Source organism: Salvelinus namaycush, chromosome 1 (assembly GCF_016432855.1).
Source record: "Salvelinus namaycush isolate Seneca chromosome 1, SaNama_1.0, whole genome shotgun sequence".
In the NCBI taxonomy this organism is placed as follows: Eukaryota; Metazoa; Chordata; class Actinopteri; order Salmoniformes; family Salmonidae; genus Salvelinus; species Salvelinus namaycush.
Window position 1 is genome coordinate 25883707 of NC_052307.1, and position 21492 is coordinate 25905198.

General features: G+C 41.1%; 1 protein-coding gene across 2 annotated transcripts in view; it reads right to left on the reverse strand.

The window, feature by feature from the left end:
- Nucleotides 1-4296: 4296 nt before the first annotated feature.
- LOC120020385 (glycerol-3-phosphate acyltransferase 4) overlaps nt 4297-21492 on the reverse strand; it is a 39344-nt gene continuing 22148 nt past the window's right edge. The window contains exons 5-13 of one of the 2 annotated variants that reach the window (XM_038964039.1): nt 15384-15458; nt 15174-15263; nt 13449-13542; nt 13102-13217; nt 12646-12701; nt 12422-12507; nt 10006-10134; nt 7146-7225; nt 4297-5092 (exon numbers count right to left, since the gene is read on the reverse strand). In XM_038964039.1, the coding sequence (XP_038819967.1) occupies nt 4984-5092; nt 7146-7225; nt 10006-10134; nt 12422-12507; nt 12646-12701; nt 13102-13217; nt 13449-13542; nt 15174-15263; nt 15384-15458 (835 nt within the window). In that variant the 3' untranslated portion in view covers nt 4297-4983. The remainder of the gene's footprint in view (nt 5093-7145; nt 7226-10005; nt 10135-12421; nt 12508-12645; nt 12702-13101; nt 13218-13448; nt 13543-15173; nt 15264-15383; nt 15459-21492) is intronic. The other variant, XM_038964123.1, reaches the window with a different exon arrangement.

The window sequence follows — 21492 nt, forward strand, 5'->3', positions numbered from 1 at the left end:
CTTATTTTATAGTAAAGACGCAATTTAACTGTAAAAATGTAATACCTTTTAATGACACAGTCATGATGTTTTCACTTGTGTCAAACAAATTACTTCAAACAGTAGGTTATCTTCACACATTCATCCAAAATAATTCCAGCATTCCAGCATCCCAACAGCCACTTCAATTCGCAAGTGGCTGAAACTATCTCACCAGAGAAAGCATCCGAGCGAGCGACACAGCAAACCTCTGTCTCACTACATATATGTAGCCAATGTATCGGTTGCTGTCTGGCCAAAAAGAGTATGACATGCCGTACTCTTTTTGGCCAGACAGCATCGGAAACATGGGCTACATATACAGTGGGTATAGAAAGTCACCACCCCCTTTCAAAATGTTCACCTTTTGTTGCCTTACAGCCAGAAATGAAAACACATAAAATCAGACTTTTCTCAGCTTTATTTACACACAGTAACCCACAATATCCAAGTGAATTCTTTGACATTTGTTTTACTTAATATTAAAACAGTAAAATACCCTATTTGGATAAGTGAACATCCCCGAGTTAATACTTGTTGGAACCACCTTTTGCTTGAATTACAGACATGCAATATTGCAATTCCTTGCAGAATTGTTCAAGCTCAGTCAAATTGCATGTTGACAGCTCATGGACTGCACTCTTCAAGTCATTCCACAGATTCTCGATGCGATTTAGGTCGGGGTTCGAACTAGGCCACTCAAGGACATTCACCTTCTTGTCCTTCAGCGACTGTACGGTTGCTTTGGCGGTGTCCTTTGGGTCCTTGTCATGTTGAAACGTGAACCATTTTCCCATTTTGAAATTCCTTGCAGAGGGCAGGTTCTCCTTAAGAATCTGTCAGTATTTTGCACTGTCCATTTTCCCTTCTACCCTGACAAGTGCTCCAGTCCCTGCTGAAGAGAAACACCTCCACAACAGGATGCTGCCACCGCCGTGCTTTACTGTAGGAATGGTGTTCTTTGGCTGGAAAGATGTATTGGGTTTTCGCCAGACATATCAATTTGCGTTCTCGCCAAAAAGTTCGATTTTGTTCTCATCTGACCACAGCACCTTTTTGCCACTTAGCCTCGGAATTTACAATGTGCTTTTTGGCAAAGCTCAAATGAGACTTGAAGTGGCTTTTTTTGAGGAGTGTTTTTTTTCTTACCACCCTCACATAGAGGCCATATTTGTGGAGAGCTTGTGATATTGTTGTCACATGAACACATTGACCAGTCTTTACCATAAAGGTCTGAAGCGCCTTCATTTCAGTCATCAAAAGGTGAACATTTTGAAAGGGGGTGGTGACTTTCTATACCCACTGTACATGTCCTCTACCCCGATGACGATGGCAGTATTATCAGCAGCACCTTTCTTTTTACTAAATGCATTAGGTCATTTTTCTGTTAAAATAAATATACATTTTTTTATTACTTGTTTCTACTGTTATGAGAAACTTGGATTGTATTAATATGAAATAAATAATTGATCTATTATTAATTATTATTCGGCTCTATGGATTCATTTACTTTTTGGGGGGCCTTTTGTGTCAACAATGTGGCCTCATTAACCTGGGTACAGCGGCCAGGCAAAACCCCCCTCCCTCCCCATTTCCTTTGCAACTTTGAAGCTTCTTGCAGATTTAGCTGCTGCTGAGATATTAGAAGAAAAAAAAAATATTCTGCCCAGTTCCCATGATGATGCCAGGTCTGAGACAATTGCCTCCTCTGCCTAATGATATGCCCACCACTGTCCTTACCATGTAATTTGCTTCCAAGGGGGGTTGCCTTATTTTGGTCTTAAACTAGCCTCGGTCTGAATCTGCATAGAAAGAGTAAAGATAGTTCAGAGTAAAGCACAGAAAGGGGGCAGAGGCCCAGGACCCTTAATAGTGCTTGCCGCAAGTTGCTAAACCATGGCATGGTTTACACAACCAACCTTTGAGGTTTGCACACTGCTTCCTATTGCTCCTCTGCATATTGTGTGCTTTGTCCAGCCGTGTCAATAAATCCATTTGAAGCCTGGCAGAGCATTATGTTGCCCTGTCCATCAGCAGTGTAAACAAAGCGACCTAAAAGGGAAATTCCCCCTGAAAGGCTACTGAGGCAGTTCCTCACTGTTGGGATGCAGGCTGGGTACTCAGTAAAATCACTGGCAATACTTTACCCTGGCAGAAAGGAGTCCTGGCTGGACAACACGTCCCTGAGTGCATGGTCAGATATTGGATTGATATAGAATATATCACCCTCAAAAGGAAGGTTTTCAATCCTCACAATTTACATTGCACTACTGGCCCACAGCCCACTGCATTATAAATGAATTAACAGTAGGTAGGCACTCTGCCCGCAGTGGACAACTGGGCACAGAATATTGTTCAGTAAGCCAAAGGTTAGCACAACCCTATCAACCATTCAGATTCCCACAAAAAAAGTATTTATTCAACCCAATCAACCATTATTAAAGCAGCACAGCCTCGGCCAGCAGGCCCAATGCTGGCAAACTTTCATAATGGAATGCCAACTTCATTTACATTTAAGTCATTTAGCAGACGCTCTTATCCAGAGCGACTTACAAGTACATACATTCATACTTTTTTTGTACTGGTCCCCCGTGGGAATCGAACCCACAACCCTGGCGTTGCAAGCGCCATGCTCTACCAACTGAGCCACACGGGACCAACTTCATGGTTTGAATGCTGATGGAATGCTGATTCTTAAGGGTTCCAGATGTCACAAAGGCCACTCTTTTCAACATGCCTATCCAAGTGTTTTCATGTAACACATGATTGGCAAACTGGACTGCATAATCTCCTTCCTGCTTAGAAAGGAAGACACAGATCATAGATGAAGACCACACACAAAAGGGGACTTGGCTCCCTGAGTATTAGACATGTTCTGGAAAGGGTCTCGTTGAACATACTGTATGAAGGAACACCAAATATCCCATCAATAACACACCAAGCAAAAGTGGTCAGGTAGCCAACAAAATATTGAAAGGAACCTGGTACAGGATAAAAGGTACGGTCAACTAAGCAACAACTGGCAACCTTCCTTACCTGAATGCAAGCTTCATGCTTTGAATGCCGATGGAATCCTTCTTCTTATGGGTTCCAGAGGTCACTAAGGCCACTCTTTTCAACAAGCCAAGTGTGTTTTCTTGTATACTAATGAAGAGTACTGAAAAGAATGGCTTGCATTGACAGAGCTCTTAGCATCTCATTTTACATCAATGAAACTTGCACAACTTTGATATCCTCATCCTTGGGTTTTTATTGGTCAACATTGGACAGATTTTGATCTAAACGTCTATACCCTTGGTACAGCAATGTATAAAGGATGAGAGAACCAAACAGGAGTTTGAGGAAGGCGATGGCCAGGGATTTCCACTAGGCTTGCACTGCAGCTGCGCAGGGAATCAGTCTAACTCTGCAGCTGTACTTTCATTTTCTCCTTCAGGCCCCCTCACTTTCTGGAGTGCATTTGGCATGAGAATTCCCACAGTAGATGATGAGAAGCCTTCATGGAAGTATTAATAGAGCAGCTAGGGAACAAGGCATATTTTTCACATCCATGGCCCGGTATGATATCACATTTTAACCATGTTATAACAAATAATTAGTAAGTAAACAAATTAAAAGCACACAATGCTGCTTAAACCACAGCTATCGTGAGGTGTCGATGGCAGAGGCCTCAGTCTTTACACAGCTCAGAAAGTAGCTTCACGGTAGATAAGGGTGGGAGGCAGAAGTAAGTGTTAATTGAGATAAGGTAGGCTAGTTTAGATGTGACGAAAGTTGAGTATCTACTACATTTCAACAACCCCCACCAGTCACTGAGAATGTATATTCTTCACAACAGAAAAAGAAAAAAAAAGCTCCACTTTAACATAACTCCTATATTTTACACATTACTACAATGCTTAAAGGCCCAGTGCAGTCAAATGTGATTTTCCTGTGTTCTATATATATTTCCACATTATGAGGTGGGAATAATACTGTGAAATTGTGACAATGATAATAATGCTCTTTTAGTGTAAGAGCTGTTTGAAAAGACCGCCTGAAGTTTTGGTAGGATGGAGTCTTGGCCTGCCTGGTGACATCACTAGGAGGTAAATTAGTTAATAGACCAATAAATAAGAGTTCTAACCCTCTCTGCCAATAACAGGCAGTTTTCTGTTTTCCACTCACCACTCCCAGACAGTCCTAGCAAAATTCTTTCTTGAGAAATTGCTCTTTGCTAAGAAGCTTTCCTGGTTTCTTTTTGACAATTTTAATTGAAAACAATCACATTAAGGTACTTCATTGTTACCCAGAAATTACTTGATATTGAGATTAAAACAGCTGCATTGGACCTTTAAAACAAAAGGCTTTTTTCATCTAAAAAAACAAACAATAAAAAAGTATTAGAAACATATTTACGTGGCACCTCACCATCTTGGTCGTGTTGGGAACAAGCCATTCATGCATTTCCCAACATGGTCACAGTTTTCCCCTTCAGTACAAATTTTACAGTGCTTCTCTATGTTGCATTGCTACAGTACATCCCCACACATATCTCTTGTAACTTAAAGAACAATTATGATAATAACTGTCATTATTACTATTAACAATAATAAAACAAAAAAAGAGAAACAATAAGAACAAGACATATACATTAACTCAATGAAGGACATACATACATTAGTCACTCAAAAGACAGTTTTGTCACCATCAGGGAAGACAACAAACCATCTTAGTGAGCAGCTTCATGACACACTGGTACAGTAGAGGCCAGTTCATTAGAAACAGAGGACAGAGACAAGGCCCAGAATGGGCTGTAACAGCAATGAGAACTTGAAATGCCAAGCTGAGGCAGTGACTGAGAAAGCCAAGTGAAATATTCCTGACATGAGGGTGGGAGTATTCCAAGTAAAAAACTCCTTTAGACTGTCCATTCTGTGGTCCCCAACTGGGTTTCTGATCATCTTAAACTCCTTGCATTTGTCTTCAAGAACGACTGCGGTCCTCTTGGGTTCCCACTAGCATTTTACTGTATAACTTTTGTTGCTCCTCTTTGAAGGTGTCTTTTACCTTCCCTCGCTTTAAACCTCCATCCCTACAAAGAAACAACAACATAATTCACAAATCCAATACACAAGGGATCATCCACTAGATTTAGCCAAGGGCCGATTGTTTCTTGATTAAGGGGTAAAGGGATCCGGAACATAATTACAAATAATTTGTAGACTGCAAATTGACCACAAGAAGCCCAAACAGATATAATATTTGACAAAAACATAATCATTTCATTTAAAATCTCTCCATTATATGTAGGAATAATTTGGAAAAGAATTCCAAAAATCTAATCAGAGGTGATTTTCTGGTGTTTTTACAGTCTTATTTTGGGGAACCCTGCATTACACTGTATTCTGTGATGCCCACAAGGCGATACATTAGAGCAAAACTGAGCTGGGTTTAACAATGATACAGACAATGTACAGTGCCCTGCAAAAGTATTCACCGCCCTTGGCGTTTTTCCTATTTTGTTGCATTACAACCTGTAATTTAAATGGATTTTTATTTTTATTTCATGTAATGGACATACAAAAAATAGTCCAAATTGGTGAAGTGAAATGAAAAAAAGAACTTGTTTAAAAATATTTTTTTTTAATGGAAAAGTGGTGCGTGCATATGTATTCACCCCCTTTGCTATGAAGCCACTAAATAACATCTGGTGCAACCAATTACCTTCAGAAGTCACATAATTAATTAAATAAAGTCCACCTGTGTGCGATCTAAGTGTCACATGATCTGTCACATGATCTCAGTATATATACACCTGTTCTGAAAGGCCCCAGAGTCTGCAACACCACTAAGCAAGGGGCACCACCAAGCAAGCTGCACCATGAAGATCAAGGAGCTCTCCAAACAGGGCAGGGACAAAGTTGTGGAGAAGTACAGATCAGGGGTGGGTTATAAAAAAATAACCGAAACTTTGAACATCCCACGGATCACCATTAAATCCATTATAAAAAAATGGAAAGAATATGACACCACAACAAACCTGCCAAGACAGGGCTGCCCACCAAAACTCACGGACCAGGCAAGGAGGGCATTAATCAGCGAGGCAACAAAGACCAAAGATAACCTTGAAGGAGCTACAAAGCTCCACAGCGGAGATTGGAGTATCTGTCCATAGGACCAATTTAAGCTGTACACTCCACAGAGCTGGGCTTTACAGAAGAGTGACCAGAAAAAAGCCATTGCTTAAAGAAAAAAATAAGCAAACACGTTTGGTGTTCGTCAAAATGCATATGGGAGACTCCCCAAACATATGGAAGAAGGTACTCTGGTCAGATGAGACTAAAATTAAGCTTTTTGACCATCAAGGAAAACGCTATGTCTGGCCCACCCCAACACCTCTCATCACCCCGAGAACACCATCCCCACAGTGAAGCATGGTGGTGGCAGCATCATGCTGTGGGGATGTTATTCATCGGCAGGGACTGGAAAATTGGTCAGAATTGAAGGAATGATGGATGGCGCTAAATACAGGAAAATTCTTGAGGGAAACCTGTTTCAGTCTTCCAGAGATTTGAGCCTGGGATGGAGGTTCACCTTCCAGCAGGACAATGACCCTAAGCATACTGCTAAAGAAACACTTGAGTGGTTTAAGCATTTAAATGTCTTCGAATGGTCTAGTCAAAGCCCAGACCTCAATCCAATTGAGAATCTGTTGTATGACTTAAAGATTGCTGTACACCAGCAGGAACCCATCCAACTTGAAGGAGCTGGAGCAGTTTTGCCTTGAAGAATGGGCAAAAATCCCAGTGGCTAGATGTGCCAAGCTTATAGAGACATATCCCAAGAGACTTGCAGCTATAATTGCTGCAAAAGGTGGCTCTACAAAGTATTGACTTTGGGGGGATGAATAGTTATGCACGCTCAAGTTTTCAGTTTTTTTATTTCACAAGAAAACATATTTTGCATTTTCAAAGTGGTAGGCATGTTGTGTAAATCAAATGATACAAACCCCCCAAAAATCTATTTTAATTCCAGGTTGTAAGGCAACAAAATAGGAAAAATGCCAAGGGGGTGAATACTTTCGCAAAGGCACTGTGTAACCCATGTGAACATAAGTTCTCAGATGTTTGCTATGGGTTACTCACCATAGCAAGTCCACCAGCCCTCCTTGCCTGGCGATAGCTGCTTTAACCCGATTGGCAAACTGGACTGCATCCTCTCCTTCCTGTTCAGAAAGGAAGACAAAGATCATAGATGAATACCAGATCGACACACAAAGGGGACTTGCCCATCTGAGCATCAGACATGTCCTGGAAAAGGTCTTATTGCACATATTGTATAAATGACCAACAGTTATCCTTTCTATTGGCTACAGCCACTAATGGAAAAAATTGGCATGTAGTGCAGTATCAAGTCAAGTTTGATAAACTGGGATATTGAATAAAGCATGGGCCATGCATCAGAGGAAAGAGAATAATCTCTAAATGTGGATTGATCTGATTCTGTGTGATGCTGTGTAACTAAGATCCCCTGGTGACAGAGAGACTGGAGGCTGCTCCAAAAGCCTGCTAAGTACTAGTTTCCATTCAAACAGCAGGTGGAAAATTTGATCAAAGGGCAGGACACCTCTGAGGACCAGTTGGATCCTAGCCCACTGAGTTCCTTCCACTCTGACATTTAGAGAAAGGAAAACTTCCCAAACTTCCCTCCTGCTTTCTACATCAAGATGGGATGGTCGGTCAGTCAATGGCCAGAGCCCCAAAGCTGGCCAACCCCTGCCTCTGAACACCATGTTTTAGAAGTGGATGGTTGTACACGACCCTTTCCTGTTTTTCATGAGCGAGGCCTGACCAAGTTCACATCCACACCCGGCTCAAAAGACTCTAAAATCATTATCTAAATTCCTTACACCAAGTCACATACATTAAGTGCACATCCACAATCCTGGCACAAATGGCTTTGTCAAGCTCTGGTTGTGCAATCAGCCTTAATGTACAACCTTTCCCTGAAAGTGAGCAAGACAAAGGAGCTGATCGTGGACTACAGGAAAAGGAGGACCGAACACGCACCCATTCACATAGACAAGGCTGTAGTGGAGCAGGTCGAGAGTTTCAAGTTCCTTGGTGTCCACATCACCAACAAACTATCATGGTCCAAACACACCAAGACAGTCCTGAAGAGGGCACAACAACACTTTTTCCCCCTCACGAGACTGAAAAGATTTGTCATGGGTCCCCAGATCCTCAAAATGTTCTACAGCTGCACCATCAAGAGCATCCTGACTGTTTGCATCACTGCCTGGTATGGCAACTGCTCGGCATCTGACCGTAAGGCACTACAGAGGATAGTGCGTACGGCCCAGTACATCACTGGGGCCAAGCTTCCTGCCACCCAGGACCTATATACTAGGCGGTGTCAGAGGAAGGCCCAAAAAGACAGTCACCTAAGTCAGAGTGCTCTCTCTGCTACCGCATGGCAAGTGGTACCGGAGCGCCAAGTCTAGGTCCAAAAGGCTCCTTAAAAGCTTCTACCCCCAAACCATAAGACTGCTGAACAATTAATCAAATGGCCACCTGCAATATTTACATTATTTTCTTAACTCTATTTCTTGAACTCCATTATTGGTTAAGGGCTTGTAAGTTAGCATTTCAAGGTAAGGTCTAAACCTGTTGTATTAGGCGCATGTGACAAATAACATTTCATTTGAAAGACAACCCAACATGAGACAAACCAGCAAGTGTATAAGCCTGCATGTCTAAAGGAGGCAGCCATACTAACTAGCCTCTCAAAATACCGCTTTGAATCACAATTCCTTAAATCAGGAGTGGGAGCTGGGAGAGGCCATCTCAACCTTAAATATTAAAGGAGGTGAATGCTGATTTGAAAACCGACTCAAACCAGGATTTATTTGCATCAGTAATGCAAACTCTGGGTGACTTGAGCATGTCCTAGGTAAATCATGCCAAGATGAGGTCAAAGAAAGGAGTGCATCATATGCATCCATTCAATATTAGTAACACTGGTGGATTGAAATGAGAGGCTGTGCAATGGTACTAATATTAACCACACGAAAAAGCAAACTTCAGGGAGGTTAGCTTGACTACACCTTCTAAAATATTGACAGTATTAACTTCACTGGGGCTAGAGCGTGCTCATAAAATGTAATTTAACTGCCATCAAACAATGCACAATGGCCAGGAAAAAACATAAGCTCTTACACGGAACCCAAACCGGCTGCGCGTGTGGGCCATCGTGCAAACATTTATTTTGTCCCCCTACACCAAACGCGATCACGACACTCAGGTTAAAATATCAAAACAAACTCTGAACCAATTACATTAATTTGGGGACAGGTCGAAAGGCATTAAACATTTATGGCAATTTAGCTAGTTAGCTTGCACTTGCTAGCTAATTTGTCCTATTTAGCTAGCTTGCTGTTGCTAGCTAATTTGTCCTGGGATATAAACATTGAGTTGTTATTTTACCTGAAATGCACAAGGTCCTCTACTCCGACAATTAATCCACACATAAAACGGTCAACCGAATCGTTTCTAGTCATCTCTCCTCCTTCCAGGCTTTTTCATCTTTGAACTTATATGGTGATTGGCATCTAAACTTTCATAGTATTACTACACCGACCGGCAACACAGTTTGTCTTTCAATCACCCACGTGAGTATAACCAATGAGGCGATGGCACGTGGGTACCTGCTTCTATACACCAATGAGGAGATGGGAGAGGCAGGACTTGCAGCGCGATCTGCGTCAGAAATAGGAATGACTTCTATTTTAGCCCTTGGCAACGCAGACGCTTGTTGACGCGCGCGAGCAGTGTGGGTGCAATAATTGAATAACAGATTCGTAAATTTATTTTGCAACGCTCGCGTCGGTGTGGTCAGCCTGTTGGGGTGTTGAATCAATGTCACAGCTATCCTCCAACCTGTCAGTGATATTTCTGAGAAAAATAGAATTTAAAATAAAAAAGGTGAGTTTTTTCCCAAACTAACCTCTCTGGTCATGGGTGGCAGGTACCACACACTGCACACAATGGCCCAGCTGCTCATCATCCTCAGCAGGTAGTTGACCATCCCAAACTGGCTGCTGTTCCAGAAGGCATCTCCAAAGCGGGGGTCGTACTGTTGGGGCCGGAGGGACAGGAACTTAATACTGATTAATACTGGAAGACAGAGGGGAAAACACACCGCACACGTACACGCACACATGCGCACGCACACACATACATAGGGCTGTTGCGGTGACCGTATTACCGCCACACCGGCGGTCACGACTCATGAAGGCAGTCAAATTCCATGTGACCGTTTAGCCAAGGTAATTAGGCTTCTCCAAGCTCTGATGCTGCTGCTGGTCATTAGTAGCCTACCAAACTTGCTAACTGCCTGGTACTCAGCACTCATTAACTTTGTATAGGCTAGGCCTACTATATCTATTTCTCAACTTTCCTAATATTAAGCACATTGCTTATATTTACAACAGGACTATAGCCTACCTGGCTGGCATGAAAATGAACCATGCGAAAAGCGTCCTCCATTCGCTATTTGAGTGCATAGATGATATGTATTTTTTCCCGCCGCCCCTGTTTCGATATATGATAATGGTCCATTCTAAATCACAACAAATTTCACACATATATTATTAGTATATGTAAAGACAAGACTAAATCAAGAATAGTCTGATGAGTGACAATATTAGCCTATCACTTGTGAATTATATATTCTCACTTGTGAATGATTCCCACCCAGCATAAGCAACTATGCCTTTTTTGTGTGACTTTTTCGAATCATAGTCGCACACCTCATGTAGCCTTGCCTATATGTTTTGATACGGTTTGTATCACAACTAAAGTGGCCAAATAACTTCTTAAAATTAAGCACATTAATCTGCTTTACAACGGGCATAGAGTCTAACTGGCAGCACGTGATTTTCAAGTTTGGGAAAGATAATTTTCCCCCAAAAAATTCACCTTTATAATAAAAGCATTACATGAATAATCGCATTTGCGGTCACTTTTGATAATGGTGTTTTCCGCTAATGGGACATTTGCGCTTATAGCCTACTACCATGTGCGTATTGCTGTGCTTATAATGTGAAGAAATAGCCTAATAGTTTATCAACATTTTAAGCTAAATATTCTGATCTGTTGCATAGATTTTTGTACTATGGGGGATAGTAGACTGACATAGGCTAGTGCTTTTGTTTGTTAGGCCTACTTGTTAGGCCTACTCATCTTGTTGGCTGACGAAAAGTAAATGTGGACAGTTCTTCCAATATCTTCAACATGCACCTTGGAATTGGATAAGGACGTGCGCAGTTGCATCCCCGATGTGTCTGTCTTCACTTGTAGCCTGTGAGAAAGACCCGATCATGTGATGGAGAGCCATGTGAGTTAGAGGTGATTCAGAGAGCTCAGCAGTCAGGGAGAAGCGCACAGCGGCCACTGGCTGCAAAAAGGCATGGATGCTTTTAGGATGCATTACGGCCACACAAAGGGGATGCCACCCTGAAATTCTGGGCATTATCAAGTGCTTGTCGAATTGGGAATGAGTGACTGATGTAGTGTGTACAGCCGGTGCAAAAAACAAAGCAGAGCTCATGCCTTTCAAGCTATTTTTTTCAAATCATCATTAGAGTCATGCATCATGCAGCCTTAAAATGTATTAAAAATCTAAACATATAGGCCAACGTTTGTAGAACAACTAAAGTTACATTAATAACTCTAAATTAAGCAGATAGGAGTACTTATTTCTTTGTTAACCGCTTAACGCAGAATAGCTGCATGTGCACACTCCCTCAAATCTTTTGGAGAAAATATCCTTTCTATTTTATTCAGCTTTGTTCAATTGTATTCTTCATACTATAAAATAATGCCAAGGAATTCTAAGCAAATCTTGTCTGCTAAATTAACTAGTGTAGGCCACATCCATTTGGCATAGCCAGATCAGGACCTAACATAAGGACAACTCAGAGTATGCTATTCTGTTCTTCTGAAATAGACTACATTTTCTTCATATCATGCTTCTTTAGACTTGTCTACAATAAATAATGGATTTATTGTGAAGGTGAAGGCTATATTAAATGGATTTATTAGACTTTTTAAAACGTAGATGTTCCAAAGGTCTGCATCAGTGGCTTGTGTGGAAGCCAGGAGATACTAAATGTGTTTATGTTAATTAATGATCAATTACAGTGAGACCGACAGTTATTTGCTTGACAATAACCGTCTTGACAAAATGTTGTGACCGCCACAGCCCTAGTGACACGCACACGCACGCACACACACACACACACACACACACACACACACACACACACACACACACACACACACACACACACACACACACACACACACACACACACACACACACACACACACACACACGAGAGAGAGAGATCTACTCTCACCTTGATGGCCACAGGGTAGACTGTGGAGCCAATCTCAAAGCTGCCCTTTTTGAACATCATTACTGAAGTGTTGTTGATGCAGGTGCCTATGGGGAAAAGGTTAGTGTTTACAAATGGGGATAGGAAATGGTATTAAGGTAAGAGTAACAGTAAAAACCCAGTAATAGAAACTACTGTAGTAATGTTCAAAGCAGTAACTAAGGAAAAAAACTAAAACTACTCACCTTCAGGGAAAATGAGAATAGGCAGTTTAGTTTTGTCTTCTACATGATCACTCAATCTGCAACAATATATTTTTGTACGTTTACAGTACATTGATTTCAATCCAGTTTGACTAGCTTTATCAATACACAAACACTAATCCCCATATAAAGTCTAATCAAAACATTTTGGTCACAGTAACCTTTAATTGAAAGTTGTCAATTATCCATTTAAGTTCTTTAAATGTCTCTGCTAAGGTACAGCTGAGTTAGTCTGGTACATGTGTGTGTTTAAGTGAGAAAGACACAAAGGAGAAGCAGTAAAAGCACAGCTTCATTATCAACGCATCGTGCCGTCAACTTTAAACAGCCTCCCCACACTCTGAAGTCAAAAGGACTTTGAGTTTAGTATCAGCCAGACTACAGCTGAGAGACTTCCAGCTAAAAAGCATTAAACAAAGTGCACATATGCATTACTACCTTTTGGCCACTAGATGTCGGTCTTTGACTTCAGAGCGTTCAAACCAAATATGTGGGCAGGCTTTCACCATAGACTTCTGGATCACGCCCATCAAACCACCATGGATTTGCCCAACCTGGAACACAAACAGACACACATACAGGTGTGGTTTAACAAACATCTGATGATACAGGTCTCAGATCTCACAAAATTGGAGTGCTTGCTTCAGCTGTCTAAAAGTTTGTTTTGTGGTAGTAGCACACCAATTACTTTCTAAATATGACACATATCGTTCAGTAATTCAGTGCTGTAGTAGGTAGCCTTGTGTTTGACTGCTGTGCCATTTATCATGGGTGTTGGGCCTTACCATTGCATAGCAGCCATCGCTTGCCAGGATGATGACATCAATGGGTGAGGTGTGGTTGGCCACACAGATCCCTCCATTCTTGGGCTTGTTTTCACTGGGAGGATCGAGAGAGACAGAGGGGGACAGGATGAGTGTCGGGGGACAAGTGAGTATCAGGAAATTACTATTCCAGTGTAAGCTAGAGCCTAACAACTCAGTAGATGATGGAACATGTAGTCCTAATGGGTTTGAGGGAGAAACTCAGTGCCCTCTCCTTCACCTCTCCCTAATTAACATGAAAGTGGGAGGAGGCTAATGATGTTGGAGTTCAAAGCCAGACCCCCTGAGCATGCTGGACTCTGGTAGGAGCCCAAATTCCAAGGAGATAATGTTGCTGATCGTGTTACCAAAAGAGAGAGCCCATCTTACACCACTTCTGTATTTTTAGCCCCACCCAGACTAGAGAGACACATGGTGTAACAGGCCCAGCACTACATGTAGATTCCTTCAGGGCTAACAGGCAGAGCAAGACGGGACATAATTCATACTGAATACACCACATTCCTATAAAGAAACGTCTATTATTATTATTAGTAAACGTCTATCACCTATTAGAAACGTCTTTAGTTTATGATCAGTTATTTTTATCCCAATGGATAAGTCTTTCAAAACATTTGCTCTGAGGGACAATTTCACACAGAGATTAGCCTAACCCTTCTGGTCCTGGACTTAACGGTTTATTTGAATGACTAGGCCTATTGTTTAATTACACTCCCTGACTATGATGACTCATATTCTTTTTTATTTTTTTTAACTGCAAAACAAAGGGTATCTTGACAAGTTCATATGACAAGTTCCCTCTCTGACCTAGAGTTGGGGATGAGAAGGACTGTATTTTTTCAATATGATAGACGTTTCCCTTTTGCAACATTTCCTCAAATGTTCTTCTTTACCTTATCTCATTTGAACCAGCATTGGCTAGTAAGGGCTTTGTCAAACAAACATGTGACTAGTGGTTTTGTAAAGGCGGTGCTCTACAGCAGTTATCCAAATCAACACATCAAGACAGGTCTGGGGGCAGTGTCTGGCATTGTCTCGCACCACAACAACTGAGGATCAATACAAATTCATCATCAGATGACATTTGAACCTGACAGAAAACTGCCTGCATCATGTCAAAGGGAATGTCCACTGTAGCACAAACTGTCTAGGGTAGAGTGGTGTAGTGTAGAGTCTGGGTAAATATAATTAGTCCGATTAACTGTTCTCCCACAGCACAGACTATCACACTGTGGGTGTTAATGCCTGAACAATGATGGATTTGCATGTTTCTCTGCCCCTGCTCCCTTTGGTGACACCTAGCCTGGTAAAGTCCAGGGCAACAGTTTGTGCTGGATGCCTCTAAGGGTACTCTAACCCAGACCTAAATGGAATGTGATGGCCTTGTTGGAGCAGCCCTTGCTTTGTGTGTGTGGGCGCCGGGCGGTCGTGGCTACAGGCTTTTGAACTCCACCTAAGCGGCCTCTGCTCAGCACAGTGGACATGAATGTAGATTGCTACTGGCTCTCAGCGACTACTCCACTCATTGCTCAAGAATTCAAACTGATTTATTGATGTGGGCTCTAATACACAGACCAGTAGTGTTCATCTTTCAACAAAGGTATATAGTGCATGTCGTTCCTAATAATGCTTTCTACGTGTTTTGCATTAATATTCTGTGTGTTGAGTGCCGTTTCTGCTGCTTACCTGTCGTGGTAGGTGATGATGGCAGTGAGAGCTCTTACACAGATCCGGTAACACATCAGATGCACCTGCTCACTGAGGAAGTTCTTCATCCTTCAGGAAAAACACAGAAAACAGGGCCTGAGTCTCAACACTTACTATGTTGTTCCTACCCTAATTACAATGTTACTACTCAGGTAATAAGGAATGTGTTACAATTATGAGAAATCTTACCTCCCATTTGGAAGAAACCCGATGATGGAGGTGAGTACGACCAGAAGACCCACCCCGGTGAAGGCAAGAGTTACCCTGTCAGAGAACACACACAGAGCTCCAGTCAAACACAGCCCATACAACCCAGTTTATTCATAGACGTCTGTGCATATCAGAGAACATATAGAGTATAGGCCTATTCAAGGTTTCTAAACCGACAGCTGGCAGTGCTTTCACTCTTGAATGCAATCACTTTTTGACTGCATCCCTTTTGATTTAAACAAAACTTTCCATACAAGTTTGCCCATGGAAGAAGTTTTCAGAAAGTGACTTTTTGGACCACAATGCCAAAACAATCAGGAGATAAAGATGCTCAAAGTTGGTCCATTTTGAATACCTCACCATACCATGAGATATCCATGTCTTCATCACTGGAAAATATAAACGGGTGAGTTTTATATAATTTAAAAGCTTACAAACAGGGTTGTCAAACTATTTTATAATTTAATACCGTTAATTATACAAACTATGAAACGTTTTAACCATCAACGTCAGTTATCTAAAACGCGTAAATTCCGTAAATTTTCGCATGTGTTGTCTTAGACCCTACTTTACATCATCTTTGGTTTTTGTGTTGTGCCTGCCATTTCTTGAGACACATGCTCTTGAATACAGTGGATGTCATTTCAATCATAGAAATATAATTCATAGAATGGACCTATCCCTTCAGACCACTGCAATTTGGCTGGTATACCATTGAAATGTAAATTGAATTGAAAATGTAACTTATAAATACTACCACAAAGAGGGCCGCTGGTCACCCCAATGTCAATTGCCCATGTTTATTCTATGATCTATATTTATAATATTTAAATAAGTTTCCTATGGAGAATTGACAGTATCATTTAAAACAGTCCACACATTCTTTGATGTGTGGACCTCCAACCTAGTACCATTTGAAAGTAGAAATTTCTATTTTATTCCCATTTTAGTACATTTATCAGCCAAAACATGACACCCGATCTGTATTCAAGAGCATGTTGTGTCTCAACCGATTGTGGGCACAACAGAAAAACCTCAGATAATGTCTAAGGCACTGCATCTCAATGCAAGAGGCGTAACAACAGTCCCTGGTTCGAAAACAGGCTGTATCACATCCGGCCATGATTGGGAGTCCCATAGGGCAGCACACAATTGGCCCAGCGTCATCCGGGCCGTCATTGTAAATAAGAATTTGTTCTTAACTGACTTGCCTAGTTAAATAAAGGTTACACAGACACACACACCACACTAACCGAAAAGTTATTTTGTTGGCATTTACATATGTCCCCATTACCAGTAAAGCATAATCAAAACCTATTTCTTTCACTTACTTGCTGTGCTGTGCTGTTTCATTGTTCATTTGTTCAGTTGTTTCATTCTCAACCAGGATTTCTATGGAACGCCGTTTGGGTCTTTGCGTGTCAAAAAAGATACACGTCAAATAACACTATTTGACGTGTCAAATAAGCTTGTTGACCAATCAGGACCTGAATATGACTGCACGTCACATAATAATTTAACACGTTTATACATTTTTTACGTAGTTATTACACATTGATTACACTATCACTCGTATTTCATATGTCACAACGATTCATCGATACGTATGCTATGATGCTGGTAAAGTTGTCTCGCGCACCTACAGTGCTGGTCATAAAAAAAGCTAGCTAGCTCATGGATGCATACAATGTTCTTCAGCAAAAACATAGCAAAACGACAATCTGTTTCTGTAGCTATAGTTAGCTAGCTAGCTATATAGCTAGGTGTCATCTAAAATAACCCTAATTTATAAGACAGCTCTTATTTGATTAATGGTGGTCGGACCCATCTATGTGAAGCTAGCCACAAAAATTAATTACATTTTTAAGGCTAACCGCAAAGTCAACTATTTTGAAGGCTAACCGCAAAGTCAACTATTGTGCCTAATTGTTATTGTGGCTAGCTTCACAACACATAACCCAGTCCGGTTGAGACTCACTAGCCAGATGAAGCTAGCTGGCTGCTTATAATGTTAGCTCTGGGCAACAGGGTAGCTGGCTAGCTATTTATTTTCAGGAACTGAAGTTCAATTTCAATAGTTGAAGAACACGTGGTAACCTAGCTAATACTTACAAGGATTCCTAAATCATTGCTAAGAATAATGAAAATGACTGCAGTTTCTACTGGTCATTGCTTTCAGGCTGGTTGTATTGGTGCTAGCTAGGTACCGAGCTAAAGCTAGCTACCCCAGAAGTTGCGGTCAAACAAATGATGCTTTATTACCAACGCCGTGTTGTAAACACATCGTTCGTGGCCAGTGTTTGCTTGTTTGCAGACTTTTTTGTACAGCTTTGACAGTGCTACTGTATCTTTTTTGACATGCAAAGACCCAAACAGCGTTCCATAGTATGTATGTCGTGAAGCTAATAGCAGTGACGCTATTACTGTGCAACTCCGGTAGGGCAACATCTGAAAAACAGCGCACTTGGTAGTGTACCGGTGTTCAACCAGTAGGCGAAAGCCAACATCACCCACGACAGAGAACGGTTGATTGTCAAGGGTAATGAATTCCATTATCTTGGCTTTAATGGATTTCTCCTTTGGGTTGTCTCGCTGAGATGACTGTTCGACTTGTTGACTGCTCGATCCACATAGCAGACATTGTGTGGGCTAGGTTAGGAATGCTGTGTTGTACGTGTAGCGCAAAATTTTACATGGCGTCATTACGTCACATACCTACGTTATATAGGTATGCACAGTAGCTTTGACATCGGTTTTTAACATTGGCGTTAAACCAGATATCGGGCCGATACCGATGTTGGCATTTTTAGCTAATATCGTCCGATTCCGATATGTTCACTGATATATCGTGCATCCCTAGTAATGACCATGCTGTTTATTAATCAGCTTCTTGATATGCCACACCTCAGGTGGATGGATTATCTTGGCAAAGGAGAAATGCTCACTAACAGGGATGTAAACCAATTTTTGCACATGAAACATGGGACCAACACTTTACATGTTGCATTTATATTTTTGATCAGTATAAAATATATATAAAGTACCAATCAAAAGTTTGGACACGCCCCCTCTTTCAAGGGTTTTTATTTATTTCTACATTGTAGAATAATAGTGAAGAAATCTAAACTATGAAATAACACATATGGAATCATGTAGTAACTAAAAAAGTGTTAAACAAATCAAAATATATTTTAGATTCTTCCTTGATGAAAGCTTTGCACACTCTTGGCATTCTGGTCCCGTGTGGCTCAGTTGGTAGAGCATGGCGCTTGCAACGCCAGGGTTGTGGGTTCATTTCCCACGGGGGGACCAGGATGAATATGTATGAACTTTCCAATTTGTAAGTCGCTCTGGATAAGAGCGTCTGCTAAATGACTTAAATGTTAAATGTAATTCTCTCAACCTGCCCCATGAGGTAGTAATCTGGAATGCATTTAAATTAACAGGTGTGCCTTGTTAAAAGTTAATTTGTGGCATTTCTTTCCTTCTTAATGCGTTTGAGCCATTCAGTTGTGTTGTGACAAAGAAGTGGTGGTATACAGAAGATAGCCTTATTTGGTAAAAGACCAAGTATGGCAAGAACAGCTCATATAAGCAAAGAGAAACCACAATCCATCATTACTTTAAGACATGAAGGTCAGTCAATCCGGAAAATGTCAAGTGCAGTCGCAAAAACCATCAAGTGCTATGATGAAACTGGCTCTCATGAGGACCGCCACAGGAAAGGAAGACCCAGTGTTACCTCTGTTGCAGAGGATAAGTTCATTAGAGTTACCAGCCTCAGAAAATGCAGCCCAAATAAATGCTTCAAAGAGTTCAAGTGACAGACACATCTCTACATTGACTGTTCAAAGGAGACAGCGTGAATCAGACCTTCATGGTCGAATCGCTGCAATGAAACCACTACTAAAGGACACCAATAAGAAGAAAAGACTTCCTTGGTCTAAGAAACACGAGCAATGGACATTAGACCGGTGGAAATCTGTTGTCATAACTCTCCCGTGACGATCTGAAGAATCAGGTTACAGTGGGTCCGCTCTACAGTGTGCTGTCTCTCGTAGAGGGGGAGAGCGGGAAGTCGGCTGTTTTATGGTCGGTCATAAAATATGCTGCCCCTATGCTCTGTAGTGTTCGATGTAATGTAAACTGTGGAACACAGAGAGACCCTTGGACATTAAAACTTTGAATAATTAAACAATATTTGTATTTTTGAGAACGTGGGAGTGGTCCGGGAACACTTAAGGGATGCCGTTAATTTCTCATTGAATCACAGCCTACTTCGACAAACGGGTGATGATTTAACAAGCGCATTTGCGAAAAAAGCACTGTCGTTGCACCAATGTACCTAACCATAAACATCAATGCCTTTCTTTAAAATCAATACACAAGTATATATTTTTAAACCTGCATATTTAGTTAATATTGCCTGCTAACATGAATTTCTTATAACTAGGGAAATTGTCACTTCTCTTGCGTTCCGTGCAAGCAGTCAGGGTATATGCAGCAGTTTGGGCCGCCTGGCTCATTGTGAACTGTGTGAAGTCCATTTATTCGTAACAAAGGCCGGAGTTAATTTTCCAGAATTGTACATAATTATGAAATAACATTGAAGGTTGTACAATGTAACAGCAATATTTAGACTTAGGGATGCCATCCATTAGATAAAATACGGAACGGTTCCGTATTTCACTGAAAGAATAAACGTTTTATTTTCTAAATTAAAGTTTCCGGATTTGACCATATTAATGACCTAAGGCTCGTATTTCTGTGTGTTATTATGTTATAATTATATTTGATAGAGCAGTCTGACTGAGCAGCAGCAGGCTCGTAAGTATTCATTCAAACAGCACTTTCGTGCGTTTGCCAGCAGCTCTTCGCAATGCTTCAAGCATGTTTATGTTGTTTATGACTGTTTATGACTTGTGTAACCGATGTGAAATGGCTAGCTAGTTAGCGGGGTGCGCGCTAATAGCATTTCAAACGTCACTCGCTCTGAGACTTGGAGTAGTTGTTCCCCTTGCTCTGCAAGGGCCGCGGCTTTTGTGGAGCGATGGGTAACGATGCTTCGAGGGTGGCTGTGTAACGGATCTCCTCTTCGTCTGAGGAGGAGTAGGAAGGATCGGACCAATGTGCAGCGTGGTAAGTGTTCGTCATTTTATTAAAATGCACTGAACGCTAAAATACAAAATAAACAAACAAAGATCAACCGAAACAGTTCCGTCTGGTAACTAATACAAAGACAGAAAACAACTACCCACAAATCATAGTAGGAAAACAGGCTACGTAAGTATGGCTCCCAATCAGAGACAACGATAGACAGCTGCCTCTGATTGGGAACCACACCAGGCCAAACACATAGAAACACAACAACATAGAAAAAGAACATAGACTGCCCACCCCAACTCACGCCCTGACCAAACTAAAATAGAGACATAAAAAAGGAACTAAGGTCAGGACGTGACAGGCTGTTGTCGATGTGTTCCTGGTTCGAGCCCAGGTAGCGGCGAGGAGAGGGACGGAAGCTATACTGTTACACTGGCAATACTAAAGTGCCTATAAGAACATTCAATAGTCAAAGGTATATGAAATACAAATGGTATAGAGAGAAATAGTCCTATAATAACCTCAACCTAAAACTTCTTACCTGGGAATATTGAAGACTCATGTTAAAAGGAACCACCCGCTTTCATATGTTCTCATGTTCTGAGCAAGGAACTTAAACGTTAGCTTTTTTACATGGCACATAATGCACTTTTACTTTCTTCTCCAACACTTTGTTTTTGCATTATTTAAACCAAATTGAACATGTTTCATTATTTATTTGAGGCTAAATTGATTTGATTGATGTATTATATTAAATTAAAATAAAAGTGTTCATTCAGTATTGTTGTAATTGTCATTATTACAAATAAATAAATACTTTTTTTTTTTTAATCGGCCGATTAATCGGTATCGGCTTTTTTTTGGTTCTCCAATAATCGGTATCGGCGTTGAAAAATCATAATCGGTCAACCTCTACTCTGGATACACATAAATGTATTGATTACCCAAGTGAAGTCTACTCTCATTAATAAGAACCATGTTATCC